Source organism: Pholcus phalangioides, unplaced genomic scaffold (genome assembly GCF_987345545.1).
Source record: "Pholcus phalangioides strain wild (caught in Gottingen) unplaced genomic scaffold, Ppha-v1.0 ptg000042l_1, whole genome shotgun sequence".
Classification (NCBI taxonomy): Eukaryota; Metazoa; Arthropoda; class Arachnida; order Araneae; family Pholcidae; genus Pholcus; species Pholcus phalangioides.
This window is the reverse complement of record NW_028301628.1, coordinates 21210231-21231005: the sequence shown is the minus strand read 5'-3', so window position 1 is coordinate 21231005 and position 20775 is coordinate 21210231. Positions and strand designations below refer to the sequence as shown.

General features: G+C 33.7%; 1 protein-coding gene and 1 non-coding gene across 3 annotated transcripts in view; one reads left to right on the top strand and one right to left on the bottom strand.

Annotated features, from left to right (window-relative positions):
- LOC149064644 (protein Wnt-16-like) overlaps nt 1-3918 on the top strand; it is an 89266-nt gene extending 85348 nt beyond the window's left edge. For both annotated transcript variants that reach the window (XM_089255007.1, XM_089255008.1), the window contains exon 5: nt 721-3918. In XM_089255007.1, coding sequence (XP_089111133.1) covers nt 721-822 — 102 coding nt within the window. In that variant the 3' untranslated portion in view covers nt 823-3918. The remainder of the gene's footprint in view (nt 1-720) is intronic.
- Nucleotides 3919-18132: 14214 nt separating this feature from the next.
- On the bottom strand, nt 18133-18206 carry TRNAT-AGU (transfer RNA threonine (anticodon AGU)). Its single transcript has one exon. It is a non-coding gene; the product is annotated as a tRNA-Thr (tRNA).
- Between the last annotated feature and the right edge of the window lie 2569 nt (nt 18207-20775).

Sequence of the window (20775 nt, the reverse complement as noted above, 5' to 3'; positions counted from 1 at the left end):
TGCTTTAAAAACATGTGAATCATTCTGATCAAATTTTCCTTCGCAAGGAAATACAAGTCGATTCAACGAAAACTGATGATTTCAGTTTCAAATCGAATTCGATGAGAGTTTAAAAAGGCAAGACCAAAATTTATGGACTCCACCATGTAGAAGCATCAGTTCCTCTCCTCATCAGTATCATTTGGGAGGAGTTTCTAAGAAAACAACCTATAGTATATGATCGAAAGTAGTTTTGGAATCAGTGACTAACCTGAAAATTAACCGATTTTTTTTTTACAAGAAAAAAGGAAAGGTCCAAGTGAAGAAATTCCAGGTTTTGACAAAATAAATTCAGCACATTAAATTATTTCCCAAGGACATAGTTACGAAAAATATTCGATTAAAATTCGATTAATCAGCCGATTGATCGATTAAAAATTTTTGAACAAGTTAAAAATTTTAATCGATTCTCTGCCGTAATCTTTCACAGTAAAACCTTTCTAAGTTAGACATCCACGGTTCCATTAAAATCTGTCCAAGTTAAGGAAGTGTCCAGGTTATAGAGGTACAATATTGTGGACATCCTGTGTTATAGGATTATGATTGGTTCTGTTTAATAATGCCCAATGTAGAGAGGTGTCCAAAAATTGACAGGTTTTACTGTATTAACAAGTGTGGGGAGGTCATCTTTATCTACATAAGCGCATAATTTTTTTTTTTTTTTGTTCTAATTTGATGTAGGTGATTCAGAGGTTCGAGCGCTGCAACTGCAAGTTCCACTGGTGTTGCTACGTGACCTGTAAGACTTGCGAAAGAATAGAAGAGCTCTACACGTGTAAGTGACAGCAGGTCCCATGATTGGATTCAATCGACATCCCTCCCCAATTACCTTGAGATTTCCTTTATATCAAAATAAGAACTTCCAACCTTATTACAATGACGTTCCAAACCAAGAAGGAAAAATACCGGAGAATACCAAGTGATATCCCCATCAATATCACCGGTACTAATCATCTAAAGATTGGAGGTATCCAAAAACTATAAAATTTCCAAAATAAATACATCAAGGAATGTGCATTTTAAACCTCGAGTTTGGGTGGAATCCAACGCTACCAAAAAAATAAAAATATAAACGATGGTAATCTAGGTAAATATAGATTATACGGACACCTCTATATTGTATTCGGTACACAAATTGTAGGTTTCATGTACATCCGTGTACTTTTTTCTTTCCCCTCTTCCCTTTATGAGTGTATGTGTGTGTGTGTGTATCACGAGCACTATCAGTAGTATTATTGCACGAGAAGTGATTTCAGTTATGTTTGTACAGTCATTATTTGGAGTACTGGTTCGATACTTATACTATAAAAAAAAAAGAGGGATGGACAGAAACGACGAGCTTTTTTTTTTTAATTATTTATAGTGTGTACATAGATTAGTTCATACCCGGTAAAGAGACATGATGATGATTATGATGTGCAGTATTACATTCTCTTTTGCGAGAATGGACTTGAAAAGTATCGCGATGGTGTTATACAGTATTTGGACTTTTGTGATGACGATGTAATACTCTGTAATACCTCTCTCTTCTTTTCTAAATTTTCTAGCATTTTTTCCCCAATTTTTAAGTGTACTTTTCCGTATTGATTGTCGTGACTGTGTGATTTGTCTTTTTAACTCGTAAGTATTTCTTACTTGAAATACTGACTGCACTTGTTATTCGTGTGAAATCGAGCGAGTTTACACTTAGCTTTATTGGGCTCAGTTTCGTTACGACTGATAAATATTGTTACCATTTATCGTAATTGTATCTGGTTTTGAAATTTTGTCAAAATTTTCCAAACTAGTGGAAAAAAATTAGAAAACCATACAAAAATAGATCACATAGATAAGTAAATTAACGTGGTAATTTTATAATAACGGAAATCGCGTTCTTATATACAGGATGTTGCTAAATGTTGCCAAAACATAGTTTACAATGAAATTGCTAATTACTAGTGAAATTTACGGCTATTGTAAATCGCTGTAAAAAAATTTATTTCACGAAAAAAATACGTTAAAACCACTGGTGATCACATTCCATTGAGAACAAATACGGAAAATTGAAATCGGGAATGCGACAAAATGAAGGTCATCGCCAATTATAGCCAAAAACTCTGTCGTAACACGGTGAAATCACCAATTACTGCTAAAATAGCTGAAAAATCACCAACGGGAGGTAAATGGGGGTGGGGGGGGGGGGGTTCTGCAAATTGCAGTGATATGTCGTTGAAATGTAATTCTTGGAGAAAAAAAGATGTTGAATATAACAAATATGAGATGAGTATTTATGGAAAATTAATCATTAATTATCACTAACACTATTCAGTGGTCCTTCGAAATTTTGAGAAACGCGGTATTAGCTTTAATTGGAAAGAAAATAAATTTTATTGCAGAAAATCGCGATAGATTTGGAAAAGAAATGTTGATCTTTTTTGTTCACGAAATGTAATAAAATTTACAAATTTCAACGAATAAGTTGTATGATTTCGGTGATAAAATTGGGAAAAAAAATGAAAAATTTTGAAAAAAAAAAATCACAAAAAAAAGACATTTGAAAAAGGAGATATTTTGGAAACAAAATTTTAAATTTCAAGTTAAAACAAAAAGTTTAAACTATTAAACAAAGATATCGATCCTATAAAATTTCTTTAAAGTATTAGTTGTAATAAATTTTGGATAAAAAAAAAGCAAAATTCGGCAAGAAAAAAAAGGAAATCAAACTCTTTTGGAAGCAAAATTAAAAGTTATTCGGAAAAAATAGTCAAAAACTTCTAGAGGGAATAAATAACCATACAAATAAGTTCTTAAGAACAAAATATTTTTCCTTGAACACAAAATTTTCATCTTTGAAACAATACTTTTCCTGACGGGAAAGGCAATGATGGAGAAGATAAGGGCCTTGTACTCGATACTTCGAATCAACGAGCAACGGCAACAAAATTTTTCCTAAAAAAAAGAGAAAATGTGTATAGAGAAAAATACTGCAATTAATTTCGTTTCGAAAACTGAGCTCGTAGTTTCTCTAGTTGCATTTCATTTTTCTGTATTCAATGTCTTGTACATAGCGTCTAAGATTTATTTATTTTATATTTTGTATAATTTTTTTTTTTTTATCTGTTGGAAAATTGATTTTTTTCAGTTTTCATTTTTTGCATTTTTTTTTCTTCTTCTACTTCAAAAACGATTGTGTTGTCATGCGTTTCCCTCATGCAAATATAACTATAATTCTTTTCTCAAACGCACCATTATCGGCACAAAATTACCGAAAAATCAACAGAAATGGCCGATTAAATTTCAAATTATTGCAGACAATCCACCTCGGGAAGAATCTCGACCACGTATTTTCTCATTTCTATCCTATTCTCCAACAGAGAAATGCAAGAAATTTCTCAAGAGTTGCTGTACTCTTTTTTTTGGATTTTATCGCCGATTCTTCCCCTCGCTAACGTTTCCGAAGATGTCAAAAGGGCGCTAAATATCACCAAACGGGAGTGCGTGTAATCGTTTTTCCTTTTCATTAACACCCACTAGGCGCGGCCAAGTTTCTTCTCGTGGTAGACAGACTATGATTGCATTGAATAAAAAGTTTATGTAATAGAGGCATTATATTGATGTTTGTCCGACATTTTTTAGTGTGTATGTGTGTTTTTAGATGTGTATTTACGTGTGTGTGTTTGTGTGTGCATTGTAAATTTCCATTGGAGAGATTTGTTCACCTCTCCCCTCATTTCTTACTCTTTTTTTTTTTTTTTTGTTTCGTTTTTTTCGTAGTCAGATGTGTTTAGGCCTACGTAGCAGTCTCTTACAAAACCTAGAATTTAAAAGAAAAAAAAAATAAGAGAGAGAGAGAGACTCATTGTGAAAAGTTTTTAAAAAAATAATAAAATATTGTTTATGTGTGGAAATTCTTTTTATTCTTTGAGCTATATATTTCTTCAAGAGTGAAAATAGAAACAAATTGCAAGAAAGTATGGGTAAGTTTAGAATAGTATTTGTCAATTATAAGGAATTTACGAGACTGCATATTGCAATAAAATAAATACATTAAAAAACTATAATCATAACTGTCAGCTACTTATTAATGAAACTATTCGGAATATTTTGTTTTAAAGTTTTAACATTAACTTCGAATCTGATTAAACAGTATAATATATATATATAATTTATTCTTTTTAAATTTCATTTAATTATTAACTTTATAAGTAATCTATGAAGAAATAGAATTATTTTTGAAAAGTTGCGGTATTTATACTCTGTGTGAAATTATCTTATGAAAAATTTATTCTTTTTCTTAACTTATAAGTCTTATATTTTCCAAAAAATCCTTTTTTATTAAATTAAGTTCAAATTATTTATTTTTATTCTAGTAAAAATGGAGGAATTTTTTTTCTAAGATGTAAAATGTTTCTCAAAGCTTTCAATTTAGGGAAAATGTAAAATTTGATAATTTTATTTCTTATTTTATTTTTTTAGAAAACATTTAAAAAACAAATTCAAAGATTATCTCCACTACACTATTATACAAATTACTCTATTATTGCAATAAATATATTCAAAAAAAAATTCCGATATCTTTCCAACAACTCTAAGACCTTAAATTTTCGATTTTCTGTTAACTAATCGAAATTTAATGAATGTTCAAGCCTGAAGTATTTACCGCATTGTATGCACTGAATTTGTAAATGTTTCTCTAATTTTATGAAATTGGGGACTACTTTATGATTTTTTTTTTTTTATTAGAGTGAACACAACACATAAAACATACATTCAGAACTGCTAAAAAAACGCAAAATGAGACATATATAACGATAACACAGACACTCTGTTTAAAAGGTGTTTTAGAAATTTATGAAACCAATTTCTTAAATTTACAAATCTGCAGTTATATATTCATACATAATTTATGAATTTTTAATTTTTGTATGTGATATCTTAAATCTAAATTTTTTTATAACGAGTATAACAATATCAAATTCCAAGATTTATTTTAATTTTTTTCTTAAATTGAAATTAAAAAAATAACTTTCTATTGAACAAATTTTTTTTTTCGAAAAAATTAATTCAATTACAATTTTTTCAACTTTTTACTTCATTAACATTTATTTTAAAAATAAATTGCGTTATTTCTATTTTTTGTTCTATTTTATTATTTCAATTTTTATTCTTTTGAATTTAAAAAAATACCAACTTTTTTTTTTTAATTTTATACGACAAAAACTAATTTTTAGTTATTTAAATAATTTCTCCAATAATAATTAGCTACAGTAATAAATTCGTAATTTATTGTCTTAAATTGAATAAATTTAAGAAATATAATTGAAAATGAAATTTGTGAAGCAAATATTGGTTTCTTTTTGAACTTTTTAATGCGAAAGCTTTTGAAAACACAAAAGTTTTGACATCTGGCTGGGCCGATACGAAAAGATAAATCCCGAAAATAAAACTTAACTGGCCTTGTGGGGGAATCGAACCCACGTCCTGTCATTTGCCGTGGGAATGCTCTTATCAGAAGACAATGTCACTCTCTCCGCATCTTATCTATTCTCATCTTCGCATCAGCTAGCTGTCGAAACATTCGTAGTAATAGCAGAGAGTGACATCAACTTCGGACAAAAACTTTTGGTTTGCACTAAATGTCGTTAGTAAAAAATATACGAAAATTTTGGATATTACATTTGTTTCAAAAAAATTTTAAAAGTGACAGAAAATTTTTCTTTTATGATAACTCTCATATATATATATATATATTATAGTAAATGTGAGAAATGCGATTATTATACATAGTAACCGGTTATTATGCATACTTACTAAGCATTTTGGTGATTCCTAGAGTTACCATTTTTACAGGCGATTATGCATAATACCCAAGCATCGTGTCGTTGGTGAAACATACTAAAACTACTATATGATATACTGTGTAGCCTACATGATAATTCATACATGTATTTTATCAATATATCGAGTACGATCATAAAATTTGTTATCATTGTATCGGGGTCCGACTAGATTCATCCCACATAGGCCTACTACATTTGGAATGTTTTTCATATTTATAAAATTCATCAATTACACTAGGGTATTATGCATAAGCGCAGATAAAGGCAGTAAATTTCGAGTATTTATCACCGATACTAGGTTTAGTCGCCGGTAAAAGAGATTTCAGTTTCTATCAAATTTACCAACGACGCTTGGGTATTATGCATAATCTCCGGTGAAAGTGAAAATTTATCAAACTTACCAAGACGATTTGCATATCAGAACTGCTGCGGTCCTCCACCAGCGTTTCCTCTAGCCTCGACCTGCCGATACCACGACGATTGGTACATATGCATAATAACCGGTTATGTATACACTCTAGCCAATTTATCACACCGTAACATATATAGTTTCAATTAAAATAATTTAATCATTCATTGTTTAATTATATTTATTTATAATTTTTATTCATACTTCTAATATAAATTCTTAGAAAAAGGTCTAATTATAAAGACTTCAGATCTAAATTTGTAGACATCTAAGAAATACATTTTTGATAACCATCTGGCACAATATTATTCCCAATATTTGCAGTTTTTACCGATAATCTACGTGAATACCGTGAACTCACCCTTTCATAGTCAGTACATGATGCATATGCATAAATACGAACACCAAGTTTCTGGAAAACATGTTGCATTCCAGCTCCAATTTTAAGAGAGAGACTTGTTTGCTAGATAATGAAATCAATACGGAACCGGAACCGACCAATGAGAAAGCAGCACTGAGGGACTTGATTAATTTTAATTACGACAAGAACTTGTCCCAAAAATATCTGACATTACAATAATAAAAAAAATTCATGTGTTGTTTTTTTTTTCAGTTTTCGTCCCCTTTAATCATAAGTCCTTGTTACGGGATATGGACAAGGAGTCAATTTTGGCTCGAAGCGTTTTCCCGTTTATAATAAATACTGTCGTCGATGATATCGAGTGGAGGAGCGAGGCTGCAACAGCTGTCGGGGATTAATTCCAGTCTTTTGGCCACTTTATTGGGAACTTTTAGACCAGCTGTTACTGGCGCTGTCTTTCGTCAGCGGACATGAGAGTGCAATATGCTGTGATACCATTTGGATGAATTGGCACAAGAGAGGGTCTTGTGTTGTCTCTCTCTTCTCTCGCTTACTTTTTTAATTATTATTATTTCATTTTATGAAATTCTCTGACAGCTCGATGATGTCACATTTGTCCGTTGTGTTTCTTGGTATGAAAATCCAAAAAAATACATATATACCGTGATACCGATTTCGAACAGGATGAAATACAATTCGAAGCATCACTTGACGGCATATATAAGGGGAGTCTTCAACGCATGGCGGCTCGCTGGCTATATTTGGGCATCGGCTTTTTTCCTCTCGTGGCCAACCGACAATTTTCAGAAAATTGTTGTAAACATTGAAAGACAATTAATTCTAAAAGATTAATTAATAAACAATGTAATTACGAAATCAAAGAAAAAAATAATTGTAGAATTAATGAAGGGAGAATAATTTCAGAATAACTCAAAGAAATAATTTTAGATACTTTTGAAACAAATGATTCTTGGATTTTTGCAACAAGTAATTTCGAAATTAATGAAAAAAATAACTTATAAATCAATCAGAGAAATAATTTCGTAATTTGTGGTGGAAATTATTTCACAATTACTAAAAGCATAATGCATAATTATTTTTAAGAAATGATTTCAAGATATATTGAAAAAGGAAATAGCTTCATAATTACCGAAATAAATAGTTACAGAATCATTCAAATAGATTTCAGATTAAAATTAATCAGAAACTTTTTCAGAATGGGTGAAATATTATTTAAAGAATTATTTCAGAATTAATAAAAATTAATAATTAATGAAATAAATAATTTCAGCGAACAAATAAAACTCTTCAATTATTTTTGCCCCCGATTGACTCGGGCTTTTCAATGGCCCTTCTAAGAGAAGCCACTATAAATTTTTGAATAAGCCCTTGTAAATTCTTCTTATATAATTTTTTTACCTCAGTGTGAGTTGATGGACCGCAGGATTCATGACCAATTTCAATTTTGCCCGCAGTGTCTAAAACGTTTAAGACCAGTGCCGTCTTAAATCATGGGCCCACCCACGACCACCTAGATAACCGGTTATAATAGGTTATATAGGAGGTCGTGGCCCACCCCAGGGACCTCAAGAGAAAAGGGGCCTCACAAAAATAATATCTGGTTGAAATTTCCGAGAATTTACCTAGTAGGGCCTCAGAAAAATCACTTGGCCCGGGGACCCATGATGCTCTAAGACGGCCCTGTTTAAGACCCCTGGCATATACAGTCAGTATTGTATTTTTCAAGGACGTGTTTTGTAGTGCCGTATGTTAAACGTAGATGGCATCAAATGCAAAGTGGCGATAATTGAACCTGGCCAATGCAGAACACCCTGTTGATAAAACCACTCATCGGATTGACATTAAAATTGTTTTATAGACAAAGGGCTGCGTGAAAAAGGAGTGTATCAAAAAAAAAAGCGTGGGAATCACTCGATAAAAAAATTAAACTTGCAAGTGAAATTTGCAACAGGCGTAAATGACACGATATTCGGCGATTTTAAATATGCATTGTTCAGTGGCGTATTTACAGGAGGGCTTAGCGGACCATAGCCCAGGGCTGCAAATTAGAGGATTGAGTTGCCAAGAAAATTATTATAATGGGAGAAGGGCCGCAAAATTTTCATAGACTACCATAAATCCACCTCTGCCCAGCCAACGAGTGACCTAAAGAGTTTGTAACTATTGTAAGTGAACACGTGCTAGCACGTGAATGATCAAATGGGTGACCTATGGGGAGTGTCAGTCTGTGAATGAACAAAAAAGTAACCCAGAGAGAGAAGGAAAGTCAGTGAGGGATCTAAAGCGTTTGCAGGCATGTGAATGGCCGAAAGTAATCTAGAGCGTGTGTGAGCACAAGATAGGCGCCAAGCATGAGGTGACGAGGCGGAATTTTTTATGAGATTTATTATGACGGTGCTTTCACTCTCGGAAATTTTTACACATCAAAATTATTTTGACGGGAAAGTGCGAGTGGATTAATAAGCGCAGGTAAGTGCAATACTTTTCAGTGTTGAAATGCTCTATTCAACTCTGCTATTCAGAGCTTAATTCATCTCAACACACCTCCTTCCTTGCACTTCCAAAAAGTGTCACTTATCTCTAGAGAAGCTGGTTTCTGGAAAAAATTCTCTTCTCTTTTTTTCCTCCAAAGTCTTCCTCTAAACTCTTATATCAACATTTTTCCGAATGACTTTCCTTTCTTTAGTCGATTATAGAATAGAAGAATCTCTAGTTTGGCTCCGGAATGTTCTGACTGCTCATTTCTGTATACCTATATCTGTTCTTTATACCAGGGATTTCCAACGTAAAGATTCTTGCGGAACACTTGGTGATAATGAATCTGTTCTACAGAACTCAAACAAATTTTTGAATATTTAATCCAGAAAAAAAGTGTTTCCCTACTGCTGCCCCAACAACGTCATAGCCCCGGGGCAAAATGAGAGTTTAGGCAGCACCACTTGATTTAATTGTCATAAATCATTGTGCCAGACTTATTGTGGAAGCTTCTATTCAACATAGATCCCTTCATCACCCCCACAAAAGGAGTGGATCTCTCCGTTCTCCTGCCCGGGGGCCCGTGAAGAGTCTGAAATCGGGGGTTTCACCAAAGATCTCAGCCTAGGGCCCTACAAACATCTGATTGAAATATATATTTTGATTTTATCAGAAATTTGGATATTTGAAAATGAGATTAATGTATATTACATTGAAAACTTTGATAAATCTTATTGTTGTAGAGGTCATTCTAGATCAGCAGGTGTATCAGTTTTTCATAGGAAATGGATACATTTTAACAAGATTGAAATGCGTTTATTGCAAACTGCCGAATACGTATTGTTACGTAGTAATCATTTCAATCTCTCTATTTTGGCTGTTTATCGTTCGCATGCTTATACAATCGACTATTTCAATAATGAATTTATGAGTTTGATCCAACACATTACTGCTGATAATCTAATACTAATAGGTGACCTGAATATTGATGTTTTATCGGATTAACCCAACATCATTGATTATCTAACCAATTTTAAAATGGATTGGGAACATTTATTCCTAATAAAATAAAATTTCCTAATGTTGGGATTTAATTCTACTCTCAAATAATTAATATGTGTTTTCCAGGATAGTTTTGAATCTAAAAAAATCCGTAAATACTTAAAAGGTGTCTACTCTATTTACAACTGTGCACATACAATCTGAGATACAACCATCTCTCATACTATGATATTTTAGGATACCGAAATCATTGAAAGTACCAGAACCAAATAACATATATTTAGTTTTACCTATATTTAATTTTAAATTATTGTTCCCAAACCAGATATTTATTGAATTAAGATCATTTTGCATGTTATTGCTCAAGTTAATTGAAGAGCTTTCAGAGTAACAAAGAGCTAAATCATCAGCAAAAGCAGTGATTTTTCCTTTCAAATTAAAGTTACACAGGTTATTTATGTCTATTAGGAATAAAATTGGCCCAAGTACAGATCCTTGAGGTACACCAAATTTAATTTGTTTTTTAGAACTCAAAACGGAATTTACTTTCACACTTTGAACTCTGTTGGTAAGATATGTTTTGAAAAATTTAAGTGGCAAACCCCGAATTCCTGTATATTCTAGTTTAGTTAGAAGAATACTATGATTCACGGTATCAAAAGCTTTGCTGATGTCGAAAAATAATGATATAACTTTACAATTATTGTTATCTGCTATTTGAAAGGAAATTAACAAGAGCATCCTCAGTACATTTTGCTTTTTTGAACCCAAATTGATTCTCACTAAAAAAAATTAATGCTGTCAAGAAATTTAATTATTCTGGATTTAATTATTTTTTCTATGACCTTTGAGAAGACAGATAGTAAAGTAATCGGTCTGTAATTACTAACACGCTTTTTGTCCCCCTTTTTGTGTATTGAAGAAACGATTGCAAGTTTCAGGCACTCTGGAAATTTACCAGCGATAAAACTTAAATTAAAAATAAACGATAAAACATCACTTACATATGGTGCAATGCATCATATTAATTAATTTTGTCAAATCCTGACGACTTTTTGGAATGTAAAGACTTTATTATGCTCAATACTTCATGACCATCCGTAAGGTATATAAAAATATTTCTCAAAAATTTTTTAATTTGAACAATTTAATGAATTACAATTACTAGGAAGATAATCATTTTTACAAAAATTAAAAAAAGTCATTAAAACATTCAGCAATATCAATTGAATTCGTTATTTCACCAGTTGTAAAAACTATGTCATTGCTGCTACATTTATTCTCACCAATTAATTTGTTAATTAAATTCCATTGAAATTTGAGTCAAAGTTAGCTTGAATAAATGCTGCAGTATAATAATCATTCTTATTTTTGTTTTATCTCATTGTTTAACGTATTTCTAAAAGTCTTGAAATTATATTGCAGCTCAATATCAAACGGTTTCTTTTTAATTTCTTTCAATAATCTGTGCTTAATTTTAGTTTTTTCATAAATTTTTTTTGCAATCCAGGGTTTTCTTATTCTTTTATTATACGTTACTCTAGTAGAAGCATCAACACAATTCTTAATTAAATCCGAGAAAGTATTCATTCCCGAGTTTGCAGATTCACAACTGTAAACAGTATCCCACGAAACGATTTCTACAAGATCAGTCAATTTATTTTCATCAAGATAGGTAGAGCACCTTGTTTCACAATTTGAATCATTGCTGTCATGATCTGTTTCTAAATATAATAAAGCCATTTTGTGATCAGTTATGCACAAATCGAGAAGTACCGCTTTTTTTAAAATTTAAATTCCTTTATCTACAAAAAATATGATTTATGCAAGTTGATGTTTCATCGGTTTCCCTAGTTGGAGAATTGATTAACGATTGAAATCCAGATCTTGACATCAAATTCACATAAAGAAAAATATTCAAGTCTTCACATCTTAAAATATCAATGTTTAAGTCACCGATTATATATACATATATATATATATAAATATCTTTATCTCGTTTGGCAGCAAGCAAATAATTAATTTCGCTTATCAATGTATCACTAGAATACATCATTATTATCGTGTAATAGATTATCTCGGTAATCTATGTAACAGATTATCGAGACTGTACTGTAGTCACCGTCAAGATTCGACTGTTTAAGGTCATACAGAATATTGTAACCACACATCTGCAAACAAATGCGAACAGAGTCGGGTCACATGTCGAAATTTACATGGTAAATGCGTGTACGTATATGCACGGCAAAAGAGAGGCTGGATAAAAGAGGACCATGTACTGAGGTGAATTATACAATTGTAGTCCATTGACTATACCGCGTGACGAACTTTTTGCGTAATGATATCCAATTCACTCTAACGAAGTATGTCTCACAGAACAATGGAAAGGTATTGTTACAAGGGAAAAAGAACTTGAAATTGAGGGTATTTTTCTTACTCGTGGCTCTCGGTTTACTGTGGAGAAGTCGCGTAAAATAACACCACTGTTCTCTACCCCCTCCTCCCCACTTTTTCAAGATGAGTAACCGTATCCGAAGAAATGGACCATAAATCCGAATTAAGACCTATGAAATCTTTCTCTTTCCCCATTTTACAATCAAAACTTTGTTAAATCTCAAAAAAAGTTTTGTCCTCACGCCATTTGGAAAAACCTGGCCACTTCACGTGATATTTAATGATTCCATTCGATAGAATTATGTAAAGCCACCTGAGAGAGGAGAAACAGTATAACCGTGACACTGCAAACTTTTTGATTCATAAACATCATTTATGCCCAGCTTTGGAAGAAGAGCACCCATATAACAATACCAGCTTTTGCTCAGAGAAGTGTTCAGTCAAACTTGGTTATAACGACACCTCGGTCGCTATAACCAAGGTAATAATGACTCGATGGTCATAACATCAATATTTAACCGTCTGGGATGATTCCCATAGAGAATTATGTTAAGGAACCTTGCTCATAACGTTGATGAAAATGTAACGCACTCGGATGTAACGTCACATTTTGCATTGTTTTGGCGTTTTTGCTACCTAACGATGAAAAAATGGATTTTTAAGAAGTTTGGCTCTCCGAAGTGCTTAGTATTAACATGGGAGATGACTGTGCTCAAGGCCGCAACTACGGGGGGGGGGGGGGGTGTAGGCGGGTCTGGTGCCCCGGGCGCCGAACTAGAAGGGGCGTAAATTTCACTCTAACCTCTCCTTCGACATTATGAGGGGGCGCCAAAATGTGTGCTTGTCCCGGCTGACCAAGCATCTAGTTGCGGCCCTGACTGTGCTTTCCCGTAATTTCGCTCTTTCTGACTTTTTCGAGCAGAAATGTCATTTTCTCCGGTTTTTTGGACAAAACTTATTAAAATTATTTACCTTAACTAGAATTATAGATATGAAGGTATTTTGCATAATTTACAAATTGTGTAAAAATTAATATGTGCGTAAACATTCATCTCACTTATTTGTCAAGTTTTTTTCTCCCGTGAAATACATCTTAAATCACTGCATATTTCTAATACTATATTTCTCGGCAAGGGTTATCCGTTTAGCATATTTGGCGCTTTCTCTGAGAGTGGGTAATATTTTTGGTTAGAATTGGTCATATCTCGCATTCATGACCTCAATTTACTGTTTTCTCTCGATCAAATATGTTTACCCTTATCATAATAAAATAGAACCTTCTTGCACAGCATCTGATTACTTTTTTTTTTGTCAAAAATGGTCTCGGAAAATGGCACCCTTGGTTGTAACGACACCTCGGTTATAATGGCAAAAATTCACGGAATCTTCGACGTCATTATAACCAAGTTTGACTATGTATGATAGCTACAGAAATGAGTGGTTCAGTTGACACACCAATCAAGTCCATAAGAGTATGAGAATTGGGACAAGCACCGAGCACTCTTTGGTGCAGTAATGGGTGTGCTGCATATCAAAGATAAAATTATATTTGAATTAATATAATGGTGCTACAGAGGTTTTTTTTAAATGCATGGAGTACCGCGGTGCTCTTAAGAAACAGGTTGAAGATGTCTGGTGCAACCCATGCACCATAGATTTAAATGCTGTTTGGCGTGCTGAACATTTTCATGACTATTTCAAAATCGCTTCGGAAATTCGAGGTTAGCATAGAGAATTATCACCAAATTAACGATAAACTTCCAAACTTGTCGGTAGCTTTCCCCTGATGTTAGCAGCAGACCACCAAACAAAACAGGCGTGGCCTAGTGGTCTTCTCCAAGTGAATTAGTGTAACAGCCGGTATATGAGTGTCTCAGTGCCAAGGTCTCAAATCAAACAGGGGTGCCCCAAATTACTGAGATTTATTTATTTATTTATTTTTATTGAGATTATTTTATAAACGAATTTATTAATTTTTTTTTTTACATTCTCAAGGTGCTCTAAAAATCATCGAGTCCCCACCACTAACTTGTTATCATTGTCTTGTTCACGACGCAATTTCATTGCGCAACTCGAATCCGAGTATAAAATGAATACGGGAAAATTTGAATTGTCAAAACGGGAAAATATGGAACAACGCCAATTGTCGCTAAAAAAAACGTTGCCAATTTATTGCTGAAATCGCTAAAAAATATTACGGGAAATAAAGGTCTGTAAATTTGCAGTGGTCTAAAATGTATTTCACGAAGGAAAAAACCTTGATTATGCCAGTTACGCGAGAAGAGTGAAGTGTATTTACAATTATGACTGTAAATATATTGCGATAATTATGACTGCCATAATTGGTTTGACTGATTACATGATACGGGATATTAGGATTCCAAATGCGGTGAAATACGAAAAATAAATACGAATAAACATTGCCAATTATCGTCATAAATGATGCCAAAAATATTGGTACTGTATGAAATTAATTATTAAATATTAATATTTAATACATTAAATTATTAAATTATATATTTAATACATTAAATTATTAAATTATATATTTATATATATATTATTATATATATTATATATTTATTATAAAATAATTTAATAAATTAATATTTAATAATTATTGAATATTGGTACTGCTGTGAAAATGAAAATGGGGGTGGGAGGAAAATCTGTTTTTAACAAAGGTCAGGACAGTCAAAAATACTACGTGAAAAAATGTGAAAATGTGAATTATTCTGTAGTGTTCTTATCCGTACACATGGTGCACGCTCCTGGTGATTGTAAAAAAGAAAAAAGTCAGTTGGAAAATTGTACCACCGATTTGTATAAATACACGCGTGTCTTCCTTCTCGTTACATTTCTTTCTTATATACTATTAATCGTTAAGTTTTGGTTGTGTTTTAGCTTGTCACTACAAGCATTGGATCAATCCCGTAAAATAAGTGTATGATCACAATACACATAACCACGTAGCTGGAAGTCTCAACAAGCCAGAAATCTAAAACAGTTTTTTTTCCTTCCCGTATATTTTGAACTGATAATTTTGTTTCATTCCCTCCCTCCCCAAGACAAATTATTCGAAAGGGTAATCCGAATTTACAGAGAGAAGCATGTATTTTCAGGGAATTTCGGCAGTCCCAATTTTCGCTACATAAAAATCTCTTTTTTTTTCCCCGCATTTTCGATGAAAACTGTTTTAATTTTCAATCTTCAATGAAATAGAAGATTAAAACTATTTTCCCAACTTTTAAATTATATTTTGATAAGTTGAATTGCATATTCATCCCACATATATTTCTTGTCATTTTTTTTGTGTTATTTTTTCGAAAAATTCATTCAAATCCATTGCGACTTTACAAATGTGCTTCATCTCCTGACATTAGTGAATTTTAGCTATAATTGGCTTTTGTGTTTTAGCTTGTCACTACAAGCATTGAGTGAATCCCGTAAAATATGTGTATGATCACAATACACATAACCACGTAGCTGGAAGTCTCATCAAGCCAGAAATCTAAACCATGGTTTTTCTCCGTCCTGTATATTTTGAACTGATAATAAACAACTATATATAATTGGCAACTTTGTTTACCTTCAGCGTCATTTTTATCAACAGCTGGTGATTTTTGTATTTAGCATCTCAATTTCCCTCATTTGTTTAGAGAAATATGGTCAGAGTAGTATCCAACAAGTACGTAATACCTTTTTTGATATCTCGAGCATACTCTGCCATCTATTGATGTAAAAACAAAACAATACTTTGTACATACTATTGTATATGGAAATGTTTTGTTTCGTTTTTACATCAATAGATGGCAGAGTTATTTCAATGATCAAAAATGAAGGATCGAGTTTTGTGTTGCCATCTATGGTTTAACTTGCATTAAATTACCGATCATAGTTTTAATTAACACAAATTACTGTAAAACTCAAAAAAATATTAAAATTATATTTAATGAGATTAAAAATTTATAAATTTTTTAATAATAATCAAATTTGATGATTATTATTAACAGTCACTTGAAATTTAAAGTGCATTCCTGAGATGTATATGATGAGTTGAAGGAACGAAGCTGTTGGTGTCATCCACGTGTAGGTGTCTCAATATGGCCCGTGTGTGGTGCTCATTCGACGGCTTCGATGAGCCAATTGTGGCTAGGTATAGGTACACTGTGCTGTCCGTGATATTTATCAACGGCAAAAGGGAGTCATTCTCCGATTATAAGTAAAACATTTATGTTCAAGCCGGAACATCCAGCGTCTGCTAACATGATTCATAGTAGTTGCAGTGTTAACACTTGAGAATAAAAAAAATTTTAACTGACTGGCCGAGTTCATCGACACGAGGATGATACCATTTTGCTGTAATTAATGTTATGATTACTTTTCGATTGATGGGTCAGAGCAGAGTTTAGACGTGAATCGCACGATTTGAGCGTCACGAAAATAATTAAGGTTCTGAATTAGTCGTCTTAACGCATGGGCCGACGCGAACAGGGGCCTCGAGAGAAGAAGGGCGTCACAATGGAGCATGACATCTGGTTGAAAATTTCGGGAGTAAGCAAGTAAATTTGCTAGATAGGCCCTCAGAAAAATAACTTGGCCCGGAGGCCCTTGATACTCATAAGACTTTGAATCTTAATGACGTTCATACAGCACATGCGAAGTTGCATAACACCTCGTTGGAAAGCTGAAGATTCAATGTTTCTCTCTCTCTCTAGTGATAAGAGTTCGATCTCATTATGACCTCATCAGAGATAACACGTGCTACAAACTCATGTTTGTGACACGTAAATATAGTTTTTGTACTCATGAACAGGTGCGGATCCGGGGAGGGGGGGCGATGGAGGTTGACAGACCCAAGACTCGAATAGTACGGCAAAAAAATGGTGCATCCCGTAAAATACGGGACGATCCAACGAACCTACAGATCTGATGTAGCCCGAGACCTCAAACTTCATTTTGTAGAAATGAACTGAGCAGCACATAAACAGGCTCCTTAAATGTCTTGGTAACATTTCCAGCCCGCTCAAGTGACCCGCGGCGCATTTACCATTTAATATTTTACCATGAATAATGTTTTGCTTCCCTTTGAATACGTCTGTCTGAAAAGAGTTTTCTTTCCTCACGTCCATTATTCTAATGTAGTGGTTCACAAAGTGGGAGTCATGACACATTAAGGAGGAGCGGGTCACACTACTACTACAAAACCACACATGCGCCTCGTCCATATTCCTCTGTGGAACTTTTAACGAATCGGTATATGTTGGAATGTGTGTGTATGTATAGTGAACCTTGAAGTTTGTTTGTTTCTGTGTTTGTTTTTATGTGTAGTGCTGTGCTAGCATCTGCCATCAATTTTTCTAACTATGAGTGAAGAGTAATGATTGAATAATTGTACCGTTGTACGCCTGTTGCTCTCTATGGCGAGACTTAACGGATATCGGTTCGCATTTGTACTTCGAAGTTGGGAACCACAGAAAACCAACTTCGGCCGACCACCACTACGGCGACGGTGGGGTGCGAACCCGGATCTTCGCGATGTGAGTACGTCATTATGACCACTCGACCACCACAGCGGCAAATAAATAACCAGGAAAAAAGTTTTCCCCACGAGGCACCGGTGGGATTCGAACCCACGATCTCCTGTTTACTAGACAGGCGCTTTAACCAACTAAGCCACGGCGCCACGCAGCAGGTTAATCAATATCAAGGGCTCGCCGCGACGCCCCTAAGACCCGTGGCGCAAACTTGGAGAAACGCTGGTCCAATCCCATAGCAGACATAGAAAATAAATAAGTCAAAAATTTAAGGCGTTTTTGTCGGAGACAAACTTGGCACTAATATAATGTCGACGTTTCTGGTGATATTTTGCAACTTGAGGGGGAGGTGGGTCTGATGCCCCCAGGCGCTGTCTCAGAGGGGCCGCAAATTTCCCCTTCAACATTACAAGGGAGCACCGAAATGCGTGTTTGCCCCGGCTGACCAAACATTCAGTAACGGCCCTGAATCGGGTCTCAAAACATAATATTATTTCTGAAGAATCGGGAAAACCGCTGCAGAAAAATGACGTAGAGCTAGCGGCTTTCTATATGGCACCTTGCTTGCGTGTGTGTGTATCACAGACAATTCCGATAACAGACTGGTGGTGTACAGCAGTGATTCTCAAACTTTCCTAACCCGCGGCTTCCTAGTCAACGTGTACCAGTGTTTCCCTTGACGCATCCAAATTCGATTTTACTGCAAATTTCATTGAAGAGTAAAGAGAATACTCCTCCAGATTTTAGGTTTTTCTTTGAATAGAGAGTTATTTCTCTGTTTTTCTTTAAAAAAAATAACCCTATTTTTACAAAACTACATGGAATTATTGCTACATGGCAGCGACCTATCGCTGTTTCATTAAAAGAATTGTAACTTATTCTATGTATTGAGGGGAAAATAACATGTTTAAATTACAAATATGCTTATTTTATTGTTTTTAAGTAACACATCAAAGTGAATTCAAGTTAATTTAAAATCAGCTCAAGAATGGTGTTTGATTATTTCTTTAACGAGTTTTGCTGATTTGGCGACTTATCGCTTGTAGATTAGGAGTAATTGCATCCTCATTAAAAATCAAATTTAGTGGGATCAAAAATCAGTACAATAAACGTATAATTAAATTTTTTTTATTTCTGTCCTTTCCCTTAATTTATTTTACAACAGGTAACAAAATTGTGTTCGTTAATGATCATTAATTTGTGTTGCTAGCCAAATTTAATACTAACCTTTTTATTTCCAATGTTCCTAATTGGGAACATCAGTTTGAATAGAAGAAAAAAATTTTTTTTTGTTCATGAAAGTACTTGATTTTTTCCCCCGAGGGTGTGAAATTGCAAACTCAATTTAGAAAACAAAAATTTCATACATTTCAGCACTTAATGCCATAAATTTGACTTTTCAAAATTGCCAATTTTCGAGAAAGAATGTAAAATTTTTTTTTCTTTGTTTTCTAATGCTTAGGGATTTGATTCCTTCATTATTCCGTAAATTTCGTATTTACGAAATAACCTGAAAATAAATGCAAAATTTATTTGAATTTTTACTACCTTTCTGCGAAATCTCGATAATTTAAATTTTATCGTTAGTTCTTCCGTGTGTTTGTTTCCAAGCTAAAATTGACACTTTAAAAGAATACGAAAATAAAGTATCAGACTCCGCACGTTAGATGACTGTATGCTTCAAATTATTTAAAACACTTCTTGGTCACAACATTTTGCGCTACCAATGAAGGGTGCATAAAGTGAATCTTGAGGGTGACGAATTCATTAAAGAATTCAAAGAATTTAATTCTGTTGTGGCCAAGACGAAAATAACTTTTTTTGCGTATTTAAGTTACCAAATAGAAAAAAAAAAGTATCACTGTATAAGTCATGGTTCAAAGGTGTCATTCATCTGAGCGAATATCATATATTGCTACTTTTCTCAATCAATATGAAGACGATTGCTCCAGCATAAGTTTCTTAAAAATACGTTTTGACAGTGAAATTCTAGCTCCTAAAATACGGGTTCAGTTGACTTTCGTTTCCGAGTTATGTAGGAAAATTATGCTAATCGACAATTTGAAAGGATCAAACTTTCCATTCGCACATGTTTTGTGGAGTAAATTAGTAGATTTGAAATTTTTTTGGGCTCAAAATTTCAAGGGCATTTTTACGAGAAAAAAAACAATTGACAAATGACTAGAGTCTCGCTTATCCGACATAAACGGGCCGGCAGAAAGGTTGGATAATACGGAGGTGTGTTAAGGAAAAGCCTATTAAACATCAAACTATGTTATAATTTTGCGCAACCTAATAATCATGTTTACAGCAAAACAACAGAAAAAATTAAGTGAAGTGTATTTAATTGCAGTTTCTAGAGCTTTAACTCCGTCGTTATGTGAAATTCTGAAAGCTCAACAGTTGGTACTTGATCATTTTATTTTTATGTATGTATATACACTGAAGAGCCAAAAAAACTGGTCCACCTCCCTAATATCGTGTAGAGCCCCCGCGAGCCCGCAGAAGTGCCGCAACACGACGTGGCATGGACTCGACTAATGTCTGAAGTAGTGCTGGAGGTAATTGACACCATGAATCCTGCAGGGCTGTCCATAAATCCGTAGGAGTAAGAGGGGGTGGAGATCTCTTCTGAACAGCACGTTGCAAGGCATCCCAGATATGTTCAATAATGTTCATGTCTGGGGATTTTGGTGGCCAGCGGAAGTGTCTAAAGTG